Here is a 21,563-nt window from a genome sequence, read left to right on the forward strand (position 1 = left end):
ACCGGAGTCAACATTCATATTCACTAGCGTTTCCATCTACTTAATGCTGTTCCAGCAAACCGGGGGATTACACACTGGGGGCGCTTGGCTTTGAACTGGACTTCTCTTCACTCGTTCATGAGTAATGTTGCTCAGGACTGAACACACCGACACTAACACTGAACACTTGTGTTTGTTTGTTTGTTTGTTTGTGGGTGTGTTACTCTCCGATGCTGTGATCCCATAGCGCTCCAGGGACGCTAGGTTGACAGGAGAGAGGGTCCTGGATTATTTTGGCTGTCACGTTGCAGTCCTGGTGAGAGGAGCTGTGAAGTGGGTCACATGTGCGGGGCACCAACCTCTGGGCGCTGGGGATCCTCATTTCCAGGTTTCCAGTGATTTCTCCAGTGATATGAATAGAAATGAGTTTGTCTGCCTCTACTGCCAAGATGGCAATCAGGCTGCGTCTTCGAGGGCATTGCACATGTTGGGAGGGTGGTGGTATAATTGGCATCTCCCTAGTCAGCACCCCCCTCCCCCTCCTCAGTCCCAAATTACCCGTCCGTGTGTAAGGGGTACTTGGGGCCTCTGCAGGTGCAGTTGCCCTGGTCAGTAACATTACAACTGGGTTTCAGCTCCGATTACCATAGTTACGGGTACATGCTGTGCGCTTTATACCAGATTTTGGACTTGAGTTCCACCCGTTCTGGAAAGTTGTGAAATTCTGCGGTATGCAAAAAATCCTGTCCTTTATTTCCCCTCATCTCAGCCACAGAGAACATTGTTTACAAAAGCACCCAGACAAGAAGACAAGAAGCTCAAATGTGGTCTACACTCTGTGAGAAAGCGTGTCTGGGGACACTTACAGTAACTGTATTGGAAAATACATGCTCAAATAGGTCACTTATCAATTGGGGTTAAATCGTGCTCTGTAAAAATGAGCATAGCAGGTCAAACCCCAGATTAGAACGTTCCAGGCGTTTCAGTCGTCTCGAAAAGAACCTTTTTTATATTCTGTATTTGATTTGATACTGTTCTATGTTCTCCTGGCGTCCTCGGCGTGTCTGCCTCTCCTATCTCACGCCTTTGGAGTGTTTACCTCATGACTTCCTGTCGGGCCCCCGCAGATTCTCATGTGTACATTCTGTTCTGTATTTGGATTGAAAATATACCCGAGTTTGAAGGGCTATACTGTGTGTTAGATAGTATTACTGTTGTATTATTGGAACTACTGATGAACAACAGTTGTGGAGTGCTGACAACGCCAAACATAGCAGGGGGTAGACTGTGGGAGCCTGGGGCGTGTGTGTGTGTGTGTGTGTGTGTGTACTAAAAAGATGAGTGTGTCTTTGTGTGCCTGTTTCCCTTAAATGAACTGCTTTCCGGGCGATGCGAAGCCAAGAGGAGAGAGAACGTGGGTGTTCTGGGTTTGTCTCGCAGCCCACGGAAATCACTTCACACACTCACCGTGGCCCGATGGCTGTCAGGCTTCTGTGATTGGCTCCTGCTGAACCGAGTCTGCCCGTCCATTGGTTGACAGGGCTGAGGACTGTCAAGGTTCGGACGGGACAACTTGTTAGTTACAGAATAGCTAGGAAATGAGTAATACAGCTCATGCTAAATGTTAAATGTTCCTACTTGTTCTTTTATGAATATGTCGAGCATTTTTCCCACTTTCTCATACCTCTGTTTCCATTTTCTCCACAATGTAAAGTTTCATAATAGTTGGAATCTCTTTGACTGCATCTCTTTATTTTCCCCTCTTTCATCCCGTCTCTCTCTTTTTCTCTTTCCTTCTCTCCTCCTCTGTCTCACTTTATCCATAGCTGTAGACAGAATCGTGCATCAGCTCTGTGCCGGACAAACAGAAGGGTTTGATGAATGACAGCCAACCCTAATCAGTGTTGTAGGATAGCAGTATCCAGACATGCCCTCCTCAGCAATTAGTTAAGTGGATGGGCTCCCCCCCCCTCCCCCGCCTGATGAACGGGATTCTGGGAAATGACACCCGCTTGGTAGCTCTCTGCCATTATGAGCTGGCACAGCCGGGAGGCTCCCACCCTCACGCGGTTCATTGTCGGATTGGAAGCAGAAGCCTTGAGCAAGCGACCAGGCCTGGGTGGGGCGTGCGTGTGTCTGGTCTCCTCCTTGGCCTGTCATGCTACAGGATTCCTGGGACACGAGCCTGAAGCTTGGCCTGTCACATTGTCTGTCTCCATCCCCGGGGGCCTGTGGTTAGCCATGCTAGCAGGCCAGCCCAGGAGGGCTGTGGTTAGCCATGCTAGCAGGCCAGCCCAGGAGGGCTGTGGTTAGCCATGCTAGCAGGCCAGCCCAGGAGGGCTGTGGTTAGCCATGCTAGCAGGCCAGCCCAGGAGGGCTGTGGATCTTCTGTGTCCTCCACCCCGGTAGGACTTCCCTGTTTCAGGACGAGGGATTTGAGTCCTTTGTCACGTCCTGTGTCGTGTCTCGCAACGCTTCCTGTATGCAGTCCTGTACCGCGTCCTCTGTCACGTATGTGCAGCTCCACCAACCTGGTGCCCGTGTGTGTGTGCTGTTCAGCACACATCGTTCTGGGTGAACTCTCCGTGACATTGACTTGTTCAATCGATGTGAGACAAAGCCAATACATTTAAGACTGCATGAAATGTACCCTGTTGGGTTCTCAGGTTTATCAGCACTTCTTGTTCGTGTGTGTGTGTGTGTGTGTATGCGTTTGTGCACTCAAGACTATATACTATGTAAAGATTATTGCTGTTATGGGAGCTGAATTGATAAACCCAGGCCAGACTCTTTATTTATTAGTCTCTTTGTGAGTCCAACTCAGTACCAGAGCCTGTCACCCCCCCCCCCCCCCCCCCCCCCACCACAACCACTTTCCACCTAGACAGGTAAGAAATAGATCAAAGAGTGCACAGTTTCCATGGTTATCAGGAGATGTTGGCAAGATTGTGAGTGGTTGTTGGTGTTAAGCCTTCCTTAAGTGACAAGGCCCACTCCCTGGTCCTTGTTTGAGATCCTTTTTGTCTATTACTCTCCTGTTTAAAGATTACCAGACATCTAGATGAATTCTAGGAGGGCAAGGTTCGTGTCCCCCTGAGGTGTTTGGGCTGGCATGCCTTTTTATTATTTAGATACCTTGTTTTAATTATGCAGTGTTACTTCGTTATTTGTTTTCTGTAGGACTTCCGCTGAATGATAAATGACGCGTTCTCAAATCACATCGTTTCAGCCTTTGCATTTCCTATATTCTGTGAGGGGGACCCCCGGGAAAGCCTCATGAAAAATGAAGCTGTATGAAAATGCTCAGAACTCGCAGAGCAAGGTCGTGTGTGTAGCTTATATACCTGTGATCATTCTCATGGTTGACTTGCAGACCACTGTAAGCCTGTGTTGTGTGGCAGGATCTTTACATATTTGTAAACGGCCATTTGTAACCACCTACCCAGAGCGTTCACTGCAGGGATAGAGTGGCCAATCGGAGCTGAGGGAATCTAATCTGTCTGTCGAGCAGGTTACCTCTGCATTTTATAGCAGGATTATGCACAGAGCCAATGTGTCATCCTGAAATGATCGAGTGAGTGGATTTGTCCCTCAGGGAAAGAGAGGAAATGTGTGGGTGGGGGGAGGGGGAGGTGATGGAGGAGGCAGTGATGGAGGAGGCAGGAGTGCTAATGCTGGTTAGGTTTTTTTTAGGCTCCGAGTGTTTGGTGGAATGAGTAGTAATAATGGATAAGTGTTCCTGGATGATGTGTCGGGGTCAGCCCTCCACTGGCCTCCACCTCTTTAAAAGGCTAGGCTCTGTGGTGCCCTAATGGGTCAGCCAGCATGCCTGACCCCTGACCCTTGACCCACTCCTGGTGGGGTTAGGAAGAAGGGAACGAGAGGGGGAACGAGAGGTCACCGAGGGTTCTGGTCACACTGCTACTGGGGAAGTCACCCTTGAGTCTATCTGTTGGGAGAGAGAGAAATGTTTTTTGGGTATAATGGACTGAGGAATGTACCTAGTATTTTCTGCTTGTGGCTTCCTGTCTAAAATGCTGGGACATATTTTTGGTCAATAAGACGTTTGCTGTTTTTAAACTTCTGGTGACACTTTGCTTGGAGTGGTGCGCGTGCTGAAGTCACATGCGTATACACACACACACACACACACACACTTCCATACAGTGATGCAGCACAGGCCATCATTCAGGACACTATGCTCCTCCCTCCGTCCTTGGCCCTGGGGATCTAACAATACCAAAGGCAGTGACAGATAGACAACTCTTTTAAGATCTGCCATGCTAGTGCTGGCCTGGCTCTTATACTCAGCACTGCTGAATGGCCTTTGGTTTCACTCTCACACACAAGCACACCTATAGACACGCACACACACACATGCACGCTCACACTCTCACACACAGATTATTATCTCCGAGAGTACACTGTGCTCCTTCTGTAGAAACACACCATCAAAAAACCTGTCGGTTGAACCAGTTTAGAGGTCGATGTGAAGAAAGCTGATGACATCATCACTTCATTGTCTCATCCTGATAGGTGGAGTTCTTCCTGAGTGTTGCAGGTATAAAGACTAGATAGTCATGTCAAAAAGGCCTTGTGTCATGCTTTATCTTAACTCGTGAAAGTTAAGATAAAGCTTGAAACAGTGTTCCAACTCTGTGGATAATAATGTGTTTTGTATCTGAAACCTAGCAGGACTAGAGCGGAGATGGCCTTGTAGCAAAGGAGTAGGAATCTAGTGTGTAGCACTGTCAGCGTGGGGCAACAAGGAGCAGGACTTTTTAGTATATAGTGTTGTCAGTTTGGCACGAGGTGCAGTACTCTGTAGTGTTGTCTGTTGGGCCCCAGAGCCGAGGAATGGCTGTTGCTTCTCCAGCTGTGATGTGGACATGATTGACACTAAGAGTGTTTGTAAACACAGAACAAACTGCTGGTTGGCTGCTCGGGCCCCAGTCCTTCTCCCGTTGCCTCGCACCAGCTGCTACTTATCAAGGCTTTCGCAGTGCTGCTCTCTCCCCTAGCTGGCTTCTCGTGTAAGGTATGCAAGAAGCCTCCTCCTTCCCTCCTTGTCCTCCTCCATCGCTCCCCTCGCTAGTGTTTCTCCATATTATTGATTCCGCCTTGCGAAAACAAAACCCTCTCCCTCAATCCCTCTCTGCTTTCTCTCCATCACTTAGTTTCACAGCCCTCGCCTTGGGCATTCGATAACCTTTTTGTAGTGAAACGATCGGATGGACGTCTTCCTCAGCGTGGGTTTGCTGCCTGAGGGGGAAAATCGTGTGGCGGTGTAGGAATATAAGGCCGCGTTTCGGTTCAGCCCTGACCAAACTGCTGTCCTAACGTTTCACTACTAAGTGTCAGTCCTAACTGTCTGTCCTGACTGACTGTCTCTCTGCTCCTCAGTCCCAGACGATCTCACTCCGGAGGAGCAGCAGGAGTTGGAGAACATCCGCCGGCGCAAGCAGGAGTTGATGGAGGACATTCAGGTAATACGGTGTGTGTGTGTTTTGGTTCAACATGATTTTAGAAACTTCTCTAGGGCTGAGGTTTTAGGGGTGGCTAAGAGGAGGTTTAGGGCTGGGTGGCTAGGGGTGAGTGGTGGAGAAGGGATTTGGAGGAGTAAGGGTGGAGGGCCTCCCTTCCTTCCCTGTGGCCCCAGAAGGTCCAGATGCTTGGCCAACCTCCTTGCCGTCCACGCCTCTTCTGCTGTGTGGTTAAATATTGACGTCGGCGCCCGTGTTTGCACCGCCTGCGTCCAGATGCCTCGTCTCCAAGAAGACTCAAATTTCCTCCAAATATTTCAGCTGGTGTGGAATGTCTGGCATTTCCGAGCTAATCCACTTCTACTCTAGTAAAACAGTTTATATTTACCGATGTGGTCATTTGTGTAAAAGCATGCTTTTACTTTTGAACATACTCTACACCCATGGGGAAAGGACATTCGCTGCCAGGTTAATTACTGAGTTACAGAACAGTACAGTACAGGATGAAAACATTCAAACATGGAACATTGTTTCATTTGTCTCCTGTTGTAACAAAAATGATGTTGGGAGTTGAGCAGTGTCCCCATCACTGAGTGAGCCAGGAGTCAAATCTGAGAGGTTAGATTTCCCTATTGCAAAATAAGTCAAATTGTCTCTGTGGCCTGTACTTTACCTACTACCTCTGCCCTGACCTTAGAGCACATCCCAAACCACCTGCTTCCATCAGGGCAGGGCTCCCATTCTCACTGGGGCTGTACCTAATTGGCTTTCTAAATGTCCCCATGGTGATCTAAATTCCTCTGGCCCTGGTTGGCCAGACACACTGGGCTTGACATGACACCCTCCATTTATAAGCTAGGACTAACCTCCTACTTTACCCCCCCCCCCCCTCTATTCCCCCACCCCCATGCACACACACACACACACACACACACTCCAGTGGCCCTGTGTGTCAAGGTCCCTCCTGCACAAGCACAGCCTTTGTTTACGGAGCCAACTATCTGAGGAATGTGTTGTGATTGCGTAGGCCTTGAAAACACACAACTTCCTGTTTTGGTTCTTCCTCTACCAAGTGGCGACGTATATGTGATGTACACACCACCTGCGGAGAAGTGAGAAGATAAACAGACGCGCATGCGTCAGTGTCCCTCGTGTAGGTACTTTGTCTGTGTGTCGCGTGGCGTGTGTTTGTGCCGTGCAGGGCTAGTTAATGTGTTTCTGGCCCCCTCTCCTTAATCAAGATGAGGTAGCCGTGTTTCACCCAGGAAGCCCTGTCTGCCCCTTCCGTGCCCTGGAAACGTCTGGTGGAACAGTCTGAGCCAACCTCTAACACTCTTCATCTCTGAAACGCCACCAAAATATAATCCTGTTTTACCCTCTCTAGTCCATTTGTACTGAGGTCATTCCCCAATGTTCTTCTCTTAACGCATTTAGGAAATCAAGTCCTTGTAGAGTGGGGAGGCCTGCTGCACATACACATCCTGCGATATTAGATCTGATTGGTTAGTGTTGGGCTTGGTTAGGACAACAGAAGGCCGGAAGGAGAGACTGTTTGCCGGTCTAGAGAGTTGAAGGTTCTCCGGAGCTTTCCCCCTGTGGTGTGACGCCAGTGCTGCGTTTGTCAATAGTCTGAGGAGTGATTCTGTCCTCTTTGTCCCAGCTATTAATTCTGATGTGTTTGTCATGTGTGAGATACAAAGCCAGCTGGCTGAGAGGGACTGTTGGATAGGTTCACCAGCATACACACATTTATGCGTGCACACTGTAAACACCTACACACACACACACACACACACACACACACACACACACACACACACACACACACACACACACACACTCAGGCTTCCCTCCTTTTCTCCCTCTGTCTCCCACTGTCTCCCTCTCCCCTTCAGTGAAACAGACTGATTGTCATCCCATCGTTCCTCTCATGTTATGGGGGAACAATCCCCTTCCTGAAGCATCAACCAGTCCACATTCCTCCCAATCTCTCTGATCCTAACCCTCCCTCCGGTTCTGTCTGTCTTACAGCGGCTGAAGAATGAGATAGCCGAAGTGACCAGTGAGATTGAGAACCTGGGCTCCACTGAGGAGAGGTAAGACCAGCAGGATATCAGCTAGCCTCGATCTCTGGCCATCTAGATTGATGGCTTGTTTTTCTTCTATTAACTTAGCAAATTACCCCGGTGAAATATTAATGCTGCATGTTCAGGTGCCCCGCCCCCACCCCGACACTCTCCTTAAATTGGTTCAGCTTTTAGGGCGCTTTAAATGTTTTATCGTTCACTCCCCCTTGATGGGGGCCGTGTGAATAATGCAAGGGATTCTGGGTAGAGCAGACAATGGACGGTCCCTAGGGAGTGAGGGGTCTGGAGTAGAAGATGGGAGTACTCAAGTGGGGTAGAGATTCATTCCAGCACGACCTGGGGGCATATTCCACAGGCACTCTCACTTTGACCTGGAATGATCAGAGTTTTCTCCCAGACATTTAGTGGGCACCGTAGACGCTCACCAGACCCGCGGTCTGAGCGTGCTGTTTGGTTGAGAACCATCTGTGGTCTGGGTGATGTGGAACTCCACAAACAAAAGCTTGAGGGTTTCAGGAAAGAGTGGGTGGATGGGAAGACGCGGCGACCCCTGGCTGGCCACGAAGAGGGCGTAGTCGTGGCGACAAGGAAGACCGAGGACACACGTTTGACCCCCTGAATCACGCGAGGCCTGAGAAATGAGAGTTTCCCATGTGCACGGTGTTTATCATAGAGCTGTCATCGGAGGCCCATGGGAGCTATACCCACGGCCTAACAGATGATAAATGTTAAGGAATATTATACTTCCAGGAAATGAAGTGAGTTAATACTGGAGACTGGCCTTAAATCTTGTTAACTTAAGCTATTGGACCATGATAAATAATATGGAGGATTGGTGCTGATCGGCCAGACGACTATGCTTTATTCCATCCCTTTTCTTCGGACAAGGATGCAACTTTCGCACAATCATACATACTCACTACATAGACTCTTATTAAGACTCAAATTAAGGGATGTTCTAAGTGTGACACATTTGACGAGGACATTTTCATTGTTGTGTTGCAGGAAAAATATGCAGAGGAACAAACAGGTGGCCATGGGCCGTAAGAAATTTAACATGGACCCGAAGAAGGTGAGCGTTGGGTTGTACCTGATTTCTGTTGAGGAGGGCGTGTCTGCGTGTCACTATGAGGAAGTGACCATGCTGCTCTGTCCTCTCAGGGGATCCAGTTCCTGATTGAGAATGACCTACTGAAGAACACCAGCGATGACATCGCCCAGTTCCTTTACAAGGGGGAGGGGCTTAACAAGACCGCCATCGGCGACTACCTTGGGGAGAGGTGTGTGTGTGTGTGTGTTTGTCTTGCTGCCCGTGTATGTGTCAACAGTTTTTTTTTTTCACATCTGCTGTTCGAATACACTTTCCAGATCCCATAGTTTCTGTAGTGACCCATTTTCTCCAAGTTAGTCACACCCTTGATCCTAACATTGTTCATGAAAACCACATTGTGGCCTTCCTACCTCAGAGATCCTTCTAGATACATTCACGTAGCCCATCTGTTTTGGATTTTCCTTCTCAGCCGTGAATAATATGGTTACGCATCCAATAATTCTGGAATGTACTGTGGTCATGGAGGCTGGCTTGAGGCTCAGGGTGTTTCGGTTGAAGAGATACCATCTTCTCCACTGACCACACGAGGCAGCCAACACCCAGGCTCTGCCCAGCGCCGACACCACGAGGGAGCATTGCCTTACAGCCTGGGCGTGGTCACCACGGCATCAGGACCTGTGTCTGATTCCACTGGCGTAGGGGCTATCTGTCTGCACGCCCTGAAAGCTGCTTGGTGGCAAAACCACTGAGACGGGGTGGGATTGGATTTGACCCTGTCAGATAGACCCCCTCAGAGGCATCCCGCAATCCCTTGGGAGTATCACTGACAGGAAAGGGCCCAGATGTCAGGGATGATGTAATGATATACTTTAGGCAATGAGCGATAAGTGAAGTGCGCGTCTTGGACCGCCCTCAGCTGGTGTGAACTGGATGTGTATTAATAGTGACAGATGTGTGACATCAGATTATATTAGAAATGGGAATTCTAATCTCCTTCATTTTGCCTTGTAAAGAGATGAGTTCAATCTCGAGGTCCTGCACGCCTTTGTGGAGCTTCACGAGTTCACAGACCTCAACCTGGTTCAGGCCCTCAGGTAAGAGATCTCAGTAGGCACACACAATCAGGCCTCTCATAAACTCTGCCACACACACACACACACACACACACAAACACACTCTGCCTCACCTTAGAAAAGCCTTGTTCCCTGTTGGCTATCCAGTTTCAGTGGGTATGGCATGTTCCCAGAGAGCTGAGCCGTATATATTAACCTCATCCTGATATAGATTTGTCCTATATTAACCTCAATGTGACGGCAGTATAGCTACTCATCATCACTTTACAGCGTCCTCCGTTAGAGACCCACAGTCTCCATGTGTTTCTGCTGTACCTTCTCTGTGTGTCTGTCTTTCCGTGTCTCTCTGCGCGTTTCTGTGTCTACGTTGCTGACTGTGTGTGTTCGCGCCCTCACAGACAGTTCCTTTGGAGCTTCCGGTTGCCAGGTGAGGCTCAGAAGATCGACCGCATGATGGAGGCCTTCGCTCAGCGCTACTGCCAGTGCAACCCCGGGGTCTTCCAGTCCACGGGTACGAACACGCACCTGGTCAACTGGTCACCCGCACACCTGGCACACCTTAGCGGTACACGCCTGGTGTCCCGTAACAACGCATGACCGGCACAGCTTTCATTTACCCGCCTGGCACAGTTTAACGGTTATCTTGATCGATTCCAAATCCAGCCCCTCTGAAGTACATGAACGAAATGCCCCGTTAAATAATAAATAAAAGCTACTTCGCTATCTTCTGAAGGAAGGAGCTACCAAGGTTCCTAAGGTTCTTTTTGACCACTTTTCTCTGTTTGCTGCCAAATTCAGAAGAGATGTTCAAGTGGTTCTGTTCTCACTATGTGGCTGAGCAGACAGGGGGAAGTGTTTTCTGGAAGGGTGTCTGGGATTCCGACAGGGACATGATGGCTGGCTGTATCATAGATGCAGATGGGTTCATGAATAATGCACTGGCTGCTTTCTCCTCAGCCAAACTGTTCAGATAAAGTGCTGCTGTGTCAGCTGGGCTCTGACCACATTGTCTTTATACACACACACACACAAACATGTATACACACACACACATTCACACATAAAGGCACACATGCAATCGCTAAACCACCCCCACACAACCTTTCACTCACTCCCACTCTCCTCTCACACGCCTCGCTAACAAGGCTTATCTCTCTCTCAAACTGACTACAGTCCCCAAAGTGCAGCCCTCTGCTCATTTACATTCATATTTAAACACTGCATTAAATACAGGGGGATATTCTGCAGTTCAAACGCCACAGTATTGACTCATGTTTTTCCAGGCTAGGCTCTAATCTCTGTTGGGGTGTAAGTGTGAATCCTCTTCACATTTATCTGTGTGTGTGTGTGTTCCAGACACCTGTTACATCCTGTCGTTTGCCATCATCATGCTGAACACCAGCCTGCACAACCCCAACGTGAAGGACAAGCCCCCGGTGGAGCGCTTCATCTCCATGAACAGAGGCATCAACGACGGAGGAGACCTGCCCGAAGACCTGCTCAGGGTACCTGCTGCCAGCGCTGCGCTCCGGGCCTCATCAGCAGGCCTCTATGTCCAGACTCTGGCCCAAACCACCGCTCGTTTTGTCTTGCTCTCTCTCTCTCTCTCTCTCTCTCTCTCTCTCTCTCTCTCTCTCTCCTCTCTCTCTCTCTCTCTCTCTCTCTCTCTCTCTCTCTCTCTCTCTCTCTCTCTCTCTCTCTCTCTCTCTCTCTCTCTCTCTCTCTCTCTCTCTCTCTCTCTCTCTCTCTCTCTCTCTCTCTCTCTCTCTCTCTCTCTCTCTCTCTCTCTCTCTCTCTCTCTCCCTTTTTTTCCGTTCCCGCCCCCCTCCACCCCTCCTTTTGTTGTTCCCTGTATCTCCTTCTCTCTTCTTGTCTCGCTCTCTCTCTCCCCCTACTCGTGCTCTCCATTCCCCTGTGTCTCTCGGACTCCATAGCTTTCTTCCTCTCTTTCTTTTCCTACCTCTTCCTCCGCCCCCTTCGTTTCCCTCCAACTCGAACCATTGACTCGTCCACGCAGGCCCCCCCCCCCCCTCTCTGCATCCTCCCCTCTTCAGCCCTTCTCTCTAGAGGGCCCGCGTCTCTTTACTTCCTTTTGTCCTCACCCTCCCCTTGTTCTCCTCTCCTCCGCGCAGAACCTGTACGACAGCATCAAGAACGAACCGTTCAAAATCCCAGAAGACGACGGGAACGACCTCACACACACCTTCTTCAACCCGGACAGAGAGGGCTGGCTTCTGAAGCTGGGTGAGTGCGACCAGGAGCACAGATGCATGCTGGGACATGCAGAGGCCTACAGGACTGGGTCTTCACCAGGGTTAAATAAGACTATAGGACTGTCCTCATCAGGGTTATAGATGACTGTTTTCCTCACCAATGTTATATAGGACTGTGTCTTCACCAGGGTTATATAGGACTGTGTCTTCACCAGGGTTATATAGGACTGTGTCTTCACCAGGGTTACATAGGACTGTCTTCACCAGGGTTATATAGGACTGTGTCTTCACCAGGGTTATATAGGACTGTGTCTTCACCAGGGTTATATAGGACTGTGTCTTCACCAGGGTTACATAGGACTGTGTCTTCACCAGGGTTACATAGGACTGTGTCTTCACCAGGGTTACATAGGACTGTGTCTTCACCAGGGTTACATAGGACTGTCTTCACCAGGGTTACATAGGACTGTGTCTTCACCAGGGTTACATAGGACTGTGTCTTCACCAGGGTTACATAGGACTGTCTTCACCAGGGTTACATAGGACTGTGTCTTCACCAGGGTTACATAGGACTGTCTTCACCAGGGTTACATAGGACTGTGTCTTCACCAGGGTTACATAGGACTGTCTTCACCAGGGTTACATAGGACTGTCTCTTCACCAGGGTTACATAGGACTGTGTCCTCACCAGTGTTACATAGGACTGTGTCTTCACCAGGGTTACATAGGACTGTGTCCTCACCAGTGTTACATAGGACTGTCTCTTCACCAGGGTTACATAGGACTGTGTCCTCACCAGTGTTGCTGTGCCAATTGATGACTGTCTGAGTATGCATGTTAATCACATAATTGAATGTTGGATTCATCCAGGATTAAAAAGAAACATCTGCACTGACCAATGGGATCTCTGGTAACACCACCACGTTAAGTGTGTGTGCATGTGTATCTGGACGTGGCGCCCATGAAGAGCATCCTCTTGTCTTCTACATTATAGATGTGGCCTTGAGCTCAGACGAACACATGTGGAGCACCTTAATAATTCAACACTGGGCACATTCATATACTCCCTGATTCACACTCTGGCACGCACTCACACCGTCAGACTGACGTTAATATACACACACACACTGTACATACAAACACACACACACAGATGGTCATACCAGCACACCCTGCGACCCCCAGACGAACACACGGGATCACTCACACACAGAACATCAGAGCTCTTTTGTTTTCCCTCCTAACATCAAGTCTTTCAGAGTGTCTCATAGTTCTGCCTGCGGTCGGCCGTCTGGCCCCTGACAGACAGAACCCCAGACTTACTGTCTCCTCTTCTTAACACCCCCCCTCTTCACCGGGGTCCTTTTTCTCTCTTTGTATAGATTCACAATGACTTTTGATGATGAAACAAATCACGATGGTCTGAACTGCCACTGAAATCAGTGTGAATCTGTACAACGAATGAACCCAGTGAAAGCAGGCGCTAATCATTCTCCAGAGAGGCCAGACTTGCCACTCTGATAACCAAGAGAGATAATTGTGGTGAGAGGTAAATGATTGGATGTAGCAGACCCCCAGAGGAGCTGCTCTCTCTAGTGTACTGCTTTATGATCAGTGGCCTAGTTTGAACACATGTCCTGTACCCTCCTCTGTGTTGACGGTTCAGAATCCCCCTCTAGTGGTCATGAAGAGAACTGTTTCTTGTAGTCATTACATTTACATTTAGTCATTTAGCAGACGCTCGTATCCAGAGCGACTTACAGTAAGTACAGGGACATTCCCCCTGAGGCAAGTAAGTGCCTTGCCCAAGGACACAACGTCATTTGGCACGGCCGGGAATCGACTGGCAACCTTCAGATTACTAGCCCGATTCCCTAACCGCTCAGCCACCTGACTAGTCATAACCGCTTGAAAGAGAAGAAGCAACATTGATGGTGAAACAGGACTGACTCTGACCAAATGCCGGTTCTCCACCTTTTCAATTACTTTATATTACACGTGGGACTACAAATGTGTGTTCAAGGCCAGAATTGTAAAGCAGTGCATTGAACTCTTCCTGTAACCAGATTAGCAGGATGTGGTGCTATGATTTTTTTTTTTTTTCAATTATTTTAATTTGATTTTGTTTTCTTTCCTTCCTCGTTTGTTTGTTTGTTCCCCTGATTTTGGCTGTTGTCTTTCCTCAGGAGGTATGTACACCTGCTCTTCCCAAACCTAGTCCATCTCGCAGCTCTCCGGTGCTTTGGTGGTCCGCCATGCTTTCGTTCTTCCTCAATGATTTCTGTTGTACTGTACGCCTTTTACGGTTTTCGTTTGTGGTTTATCGTTTCGGTCGAGGGTTTGTCGCTCCATTGTCCTGAATCACATTTTTACACGTTTTGGATGTTTCGTTTGTCTGTTTGTCGGGTCTTCCATTGAGCTGGTGGCTTGTCCACGTGCTGCTCTGTATCTGTGTGTGCCGGCCGAGGTCTGGGTGCTTGCCTGGGTCATCCGGTCTGGGACACGGTGGTCGAGTTTGCTGCTTTGTGACCACCCTAGTGACCGGTTTGAATGTATCTCTGTATGCTGTGGTGATCAACCTATCTGGTCTGTGTTGTTTTGGGAGCTGCAGTGATCCTTTTTCTACACGAAGAGCACAAAATCGGGTGAAATACGAATAACGTGGGTTTAATTCTTCATTGAAACCAAAACATTTCGAGCAAGGTATTTGGTATTATATTATACGTATGTATACATATTTGAATGTGAAGAAACCCATGACAAGAAGTAACCTTCTAAACTGACCGACTCGGTTCGCTGATGTGTAAACCTCTTCTCTGATTGGATGGAAAGGGAACACTGCACCTTTGCCAAATAGCTCTAGCTCTGCTCTCTCTCTGTCATGCTGGTAATGAATGTATGGTGGGAGTTCGAGGCGGGGGGGTGGGGATGTGGCTGTGGCCTTGGCCGGGCGGGGGGGGAGGAGAGTGAGGTGGGCCCGTGCAGGAGAGAGGGAGTGGAGGACTGCAGAATTGTCATGTTGGATTGGGTGATTATTGGGGTCTGATTTGACCAAGGAAGACCTGAGAGGTCCAGAGAAGTTCTACTCATCAACGTGATGGATGTAACGATCCACGTCGATGAAGTAGACTCATTGAAGAGCTGATTGGACAAAAGCATTGTATAAGGAGTCCCTTTTCCACCTCCACAGTCTCCTTCCTACCTGCCACCCCCACCCCCTGGGCCCCCTGCATGGGTAACCTGTCCAGCCCTCCACTGCAGACTAGCACCCTTGCCACCCCCTCTCCAAAGTCTCCCTAGGCAACCTCTCTTACCCTGGACGTTTTGGGGCGGGGGTCCAGCAGGGGGCGGCCAAGGTGTCGTCTCATCTCCGTTAGTGACCGCAATCGGACGTGATCATCGCTCTCAGTCTCCAACTCAATCTCCTCTCAACTCTCGCTCTGTGGCCCTCTGGTCTTCCACTCTGTGTTTGGTGTCTTCCTTCCCGGAAATCTCTAGAATAGAATGTGTGATGCTGCCTACCAATGTACAATCCAACGCGTAGACTAGGACTGGAGGAGAGCTTGACAAACCCGTCATGACTCCTATTGATTGATTGGTCCTATCATATACAGTAGAATCCCTGTTATATGATATCCAGTGCCTGTGTGCTGTGTTTGCTGTGATTTTAAAGACTTGAACATTCACAGTTCGGTCACTTTACTGTTCTCTGTGTCTTCTGTATTCGATGGGGTGAAGGGCTGCTTGTACTAACATGGGTGGTGGTCTAACTCGTCAACTGCGTAGCTATCTTGGCAGCACTTCCCAGGCATGGCATCTCCAGACACTTTATATGAACACGTTCGTCACCAAGGATCTGCTTGGACAGTAGCTCAGAGGGTTGTTGTCAGGGTTGTTAGCGGGGGGGCTAGATTTGGCTTCATATCGTTTGTAATGTCGGTCATCTGAGTAGTCCTAGGGCAGGACTGGAGCTGACCAGTCATACCAGTGGAAGATTCCCATACTGCGGAGCTGAAAAGCTTAGCCCAAAGCACCCCTCTCCCCCCGGCGTGAGCTTTCGTCTGCAGCTGTGATCAGGTTTCCACAGGCAGGAAGTAGGGGTGAGGGCGGGGTCAGAGGTCATCGACAGATGGCTGAGCACCGGGTTAACCAGAGGGCCCCTGCAGAGTGTTTAAGAGGCTAGGGCTTCAGCCACGAGGCACTGCCATGCCACGTTTCCTAATCATTCATGACGCTCCAAGATACCGGTCATTTAAAAGATGAAATAGCAATGGACTCTGTTTTTGTGGTCGTCAGTACAAGACCTGGGATTTATTTGAATGGACTCGCTTATTGCCATCTCAACCCTTCTCTGCTGTCTGGCTGTGGGAAGCTGTTAGGCTGCAGTCAGGAGGTGTGGGGCTCTTTGGTTTTAGACCCAGTGTACAGAATAGAGCTCTGTCTGAAGAGGCTCCATAAGATCGCTCCACTGAGTCCTGGCAGGGCTTTTACATAAGCCCACTGGAATGAACACAGCGACAGAGGCCTGTGCGGATCCATTTGGTTCCAGTAGACAGCGCGAGCGACAGTGAGGGTCTTAGTGTCCGGGAGTTTCTGCTCATAAATCCTCAAATCCATGACATGAGTCTGGCCAGGTAGTCGTCTAGCTGCAACGGTGACGCTGGTGCTGGCCCGGGGGGGGTATTATGGGGATGTATGCGGAGACTGTTAGAGCCGTCTCATTTGTCTGTCCGTCCGCCCCACGCATCTGTCTGCCTGTCTGCTGCTCCGCCCTCCGCTGCTCAGCGTCCCCCCCACCCCCCTCCCCCACCCCCCTTCCCCCTCCCCTGCCCCGCCTCTAACGCAGGGTCTCTGCCCCACACAGGGGGACGCGTCAAGACCTGGAAGAGACGCTGGTTCATTCTCACGGACAACTGCCTCTACTACTTTGAGTACACCACCGTGAGTACGGGGCCTGAGGTCTTGGAACGAGTGGCTATGTTTCTTCCCGAAGGTGTGCCCCACTTCGGGGATCTGAACAGGTTTCGCTAACCCGTCCTCTCGTTCTCCTCTACATGCGTGCACAACGTCTCTCTGCAGGACAAAGAGCCCCGAGGCATCATTCCTCTGGAGAACTTGAGCATCAGGGAGGTGGAGGACAAGAAGCCTGTAAGAACAGCCCCCTCTGGTGGACAGCTCACACGACACACACACACACAGACGCCGCGCGCCACGTTTACATTCCAGACCTCGTTTGCTTTCCCCGTAGAACTGCTTTGAGCTCTTCATCCCAGACAACAAGGACCAGGTGATCAAAGCCTGCAAGACCGAGGCCGATGGGCGGGTTGTCGAGGGCAACCACAGCGTCTACCGCATCTCGGCGCCCACCCTGGAGGAGAAGGATGACTGGATGAACAGCATCAAGTGAGTCGCTCAGGCGGGCTGCGTTTGGACCCATGTGACTCGATGTGTTTGCGTTGTCACGTCGAGTCGAGGCGAATGTATCTGTTGGTGTCAACGGCATCTCGTGCTGTTCTTTTGGAAAAGAGAGCTGGATGGCTAAGGACTCGGCTCTCGGCAAGCGCACCTTGCTCTTTCGTTTCTTCCTCTGATTATTTCTCTCTTTTCTTCTCCCCTTCCTCCCGCAGAGCGGCCATCAGCAGGGATCCCTTCTATGATATGCTGGCTGCCAGGAAAAAGAAGGTCTCATCCATGAAGAGGCACTAGAGATAAACACCACTCCCATCTTGCACTTGACAGATAGGGGCCGGGGGGGGAGGACGCCCACTAGCCTGGCTCCTCTGGGGTCTCCCCCTCACCCCCCCCCCCCCCCCCTCATCACCGCAGAGGCTCCCAGGGATGTCTTGCTCTTGCTTTGGGACACTATACAGGCTATAGTACAGACAGCATGCTGAATCTCAACGTAGAACCAGGGTCCAAACCCTAACCCTCCTCCTCGCTGTCTGAGTGTTCACACTCGACCCTTTCCTGCGTGAGCCCCAACCCTCTCAGAGACCCTTTTCTCATGCTTTACCGGCAACACAAACATGCACATACACACATGCATACACACACACTCGTATAGCTACATATACACCATCTAAACTCAGCAGGTCTGACAGTGTGTCATCCCAACCAAAATAATCTTACTAGCTTTTGGAAAGAAAACTGAGCTTTTCTTGTGTACTTTCATTTTTTGGGTAATATGTGTCTATTTTTCCAGCTTTTACTGTTTGTCCTCTCAGTCCTCCACTTTTCGTTTTGCTTTTTAAGGACCTTTTGAGAAATAGAGGTTTAATTTGCCAACTTTGTTTGTGATTTTGTAGAAAAGTGGTGAAAAAAAACAACTAAAATATTTCAAAGTTGCCTCAGGAGATTGTTACGATGTTCTGTATCAGGAAAGATGGGAGTTCCAGTCCGAACCTTCACTCAGTACCCTTGTCTTGTTTCTGAAATGTAACAGGCTGATAATGCTTAACCTTAGTTGAAAGGAAGACTTTCAATTAAGTTTTGGATTTAGAGAGTGGTTGAATAAATGCACAGGAGCGTAAATGTCACTCGGTTGTTCTGTTTGGATAGGGTCTTATAGTAAGACAAGTAGGACTGTGTTCATTTCCTGGCTAGCCTGGAAGTTCATTCTGGGTACAGGTGTCTCCCGGACTGGTAAGATTCAGTCACGGCAGGGCTTCTCCCAGAAGCTTACCTAGTGGTTAGGGAGTCTAGAACCCCAGCTATAGTCCTCATCTACTCTCTCTGTCTCTCACTATCCCCCTCACCCTGTACCCACAAGACCATTCAAGGATCCGTGAAGAAGAGATGCAGTTTATGATGTTCCCAGTCCGCCGTGGCTCACTTAATGATATGTGACCTATCAAGCTGCTGGTAACGAACTCACCGACAGATGGTCTTTCCCAGTCAAGCTGCTTTCAACCTAGTAACCGCGTAGGACCGCGTCTTCATCACCTCTCCACGCAATCCTGTTTGATACTCAACCCGGATAGACCGTTTGACACATCTTATCCCTCACACCGTTACAACACCATCAGCAGCCATCGATGCAAGGCAGGATGGATCCATGATTAATGTTGTTTATGCCAAATGAACATTCAGACCCAACCATCCGAATGTCGCAGCTGAAATCGAGACTCATTAGACAAAGCAGCTTTTTTTCTTTTCCTCCAATATTCTATCGTGCAATGTTGGCGAGCCTGTGCGAATTGTAGCCTCAGTTTCCTGTTCTTTGCTGACAGGAGTGGCACCCGGTTTGGTCTTCTGCTGCTAGAGCCCATCTGCTTCAAGGTTCGACGTGTTGTGCGTTAAGAGAGGCTCTTCTGCACGCCTCGGTTGTAACGAGTGGTTATTTGAGTTACTGTTGCCTTTCTGTCAGCTCAAACGAGTCCGGCCATTCTCCTCTGACCTCTGCCATCAACAAGGCCTTTACACCCAGAGAACTGCTGGTCGCTGGATATTTTCACTTTTTCAAACCGTTCTCTGCAAATCCTAGAGATGGTTTTGTTTTCAAATTCCAACCAGCCAGTCTGGCGCCAAAAACCAGGCCATGTTCAAAGTCGCTTAAAACACCTTTTTTTCCATGTTTTGATGCTTGGGTTGAACTTCAGAAGATTTCTTGACCATGTCTCTACATGCACAAATGCATTGAGTTGCTGCCACGCGATCAGCTGATTAGATATTTGCTTTAACTTGCAGTTGAACAGGGTTACCTAATAAAGTGGACGGTGAGTTTAGATGAGTCTCATAAGTCAGACAACAATGTAATTGTTGTAGATGCTTTAAAACTGTTCAAGTAGATGTTAAAAATCACAGAATGTCAATTTTGTCAATCATGTCAATTTTCTCAACATTGTGCTTACATGTGAAATTATACAACACTGCTTATTATATCAGGAACATACTATACAGAGATCTTTAGTACCACTGAAATGCTGTAGTCATGCGCTGAGGTTTCAATCCAGTGAGCAGTAAAAGATGTTTGACATGTCTTTTGGTAAACATCAATCAGCTTTTTTTTCTTTTATTGTGAGTGAAAATTTGCTATATGATGCAAAGTTTACCACAGTTGTAAGAAGGCACAGTTTTGTTAGTGCACAAAGCCATTTCCTCTGTGATGTCATCAGTGCCTGTCTGCTATTGGTCATAGCTTGTTTGCTTCTGGTTTAGTTCCTTGCCCCTCGCAGTGCACTGATGCCGCAGAGTAACAATGCAGGATGAATTGGAAAACAATCATAATTCTAGACAGTATTGGTTTATTTATCAAGGTTGTATATACTTAAATGTATAGTGGGTATTTGTCTCAATTTTTTTATATGTCATTTTGAGTTGATCTAGCAGTATTAGCCGAGTGCTATTTTCCTTTTTCTTTAGTCATTAAGTAGTATTTGATTTATATGAGGTTTCTATCATTGCCATGTAATCAAGCTAAAAGGAAGTTAATAAAAATTGTTAAAACAATTGTCTGCTTTCCAGTTTAGGTAACGTCTTAAACAATGTCTTACGACTCGTTTTCCATTGTGTCATTTCTCAGCTGTGGAGTCATTCTTGACATCTCCAGCAGATGGCAGTGCTATCCTGTTCTGGCACTGGATGAGAGCACACTGTCACTAGATCAGTGACCAGTTGGCAGTTATAAAAACAAAGACAAAGAAGCAGGTAGAAGAAGAAAATTCTCAGGCTAAGAGCCACGTTATTAGACATGAACTTACTGACCTTGCTGTAGGTCAGAGCAGGGCAGAGAGGCACTTCCAGGATGAACACACCGGAACACACCGGAACACACCGGAACATGTATCAAATCCACCTGGGGGCTTCTTTGCTCACTTGATGAGTGAACTGCAAACAGTTACTGAGAAACATAACATCCAATATTTTCATGACTTTTCTACATCTGTTCCCTTACAGGCAAACATTCCCAAGTCCTTACACTAACTGACTGAGAAATATCAATATGTACAATTGAACATGTATCACATTAAATGTTGCCTGGAAAAATAATCAATACAGATGTACTCAATGAAGGGGAAGATGCTGGAAAGAACAGTGAACTAATTGTGATGTGTGTATCTTTTCAGAAATACACATTATGATGGAAAATGAATGCATAATAGTTTTTAGATTCAATTTCTAAAAACTGTTGTTAAAGGTGTACTGTATACTGTAAGTTAAGCAATTTATCACTTGCTTTTCAAGAACTACAAAACTTTCAACAAAGTTATATTTCAATTGAAGGAAACAAAACCTTTAACAAGAAGTTGAGGATGTGTTTCTCAGATGTATAAAAGGAGCCTACAGTGACTTCCGGGTCTTATCTGTTTATCTGATTTCATAGTACTGGACTCAAACAGGCACCCAGGAAATGCTCTTTAAAAAGGAGTTTCCGTAATAATCTTGACACAGTTCAACTGAAACATTGGTTTATTACATTGTAAAACAATGTGATGAAGTTTGGCCGCCCTATGCCTTGCATAGGGAGGTGACCTTAACAGATGCGGGAAAGGGAGGACTGATGCCAGAGAGAGAGAGAGAGTGAGACTAGGGAGGGAGGGGTGTTGGACTAAAACTAGAGGGAATTCTTTGTTTTTGTGATTGCATGCTGTGTTTCCTCCCCTCTTCCCTGCTTCCTAGTATTGTGGAAAACAGAGAATGTGCAGATATGCAGCATGTCCACCATTTCTCAGGGATTT

General features: G+C 48.3%; 1 protein-coding gene across 7 annotated transcripts in view; it reads left to right on the plus strand.

Annotated features, from left to right (window-relative positions):
- cyth1a (cytohesin 1a) overlaps positions 1–19,032 on the plus strand; it is a 40,503-nt gene extending 21,471 nt beyond the window's left edge. For 3 of the 7 annotated variants that reach the window (XM_062448963.1, XM_062448954.1, XM_062448972.1), the window contains exons 2-13: positions 5,383–5,465; positions 7,494–7,558; positions 8,555–8,621; positions 8,711–8,829; positions 9,614–9,694; positions 10,072–10,184; positions 11,030–11,178; positions 11,806–11,918; positions 16,749–16,827; positions 16,966–17,034; positions 17,135–17,289; positions 17,514–19,032. In XM_062448963.1, coding sequence (XP_062304947.1) covers positions 5,383–5,465; positions 7,494–7,558; positions 8,555–8,621; positions 8,711–8,829; positions 9,614–9,694; positions 10,072–10,184; positions 11,030–11,178; positions 11,806–11,918; positions 16,749–16,827; positions 16,966–17,034; positions 17,135–17,289; positions 17,514–17,592 — 1,172 coding nt within the window. In that variant the 3' untranslated portion in view covers positions 17,593–19,032. The other 4 variants (XM_062448946.1, XR_009928234.1, XM_062448974.1 and 1 more) reach the window with 4 other exon arrangements.
- Positions 19,033–21,563: the final 2,531 nt, after the last annotated feature.

Source organism: Osmerus eperlanus, chromosome 2, assembly GCF_963692335.1.
Source record: "Osmerus eperlanus chromosome 2, fOsmEpe2.1, whole genome shotgun sequence".
NCBI lineage: Eukaryota > Metazoa > Chordata > Actinopteri > Osmeriformes > Osmeridae > Osmerus > Osmerus eperlanus.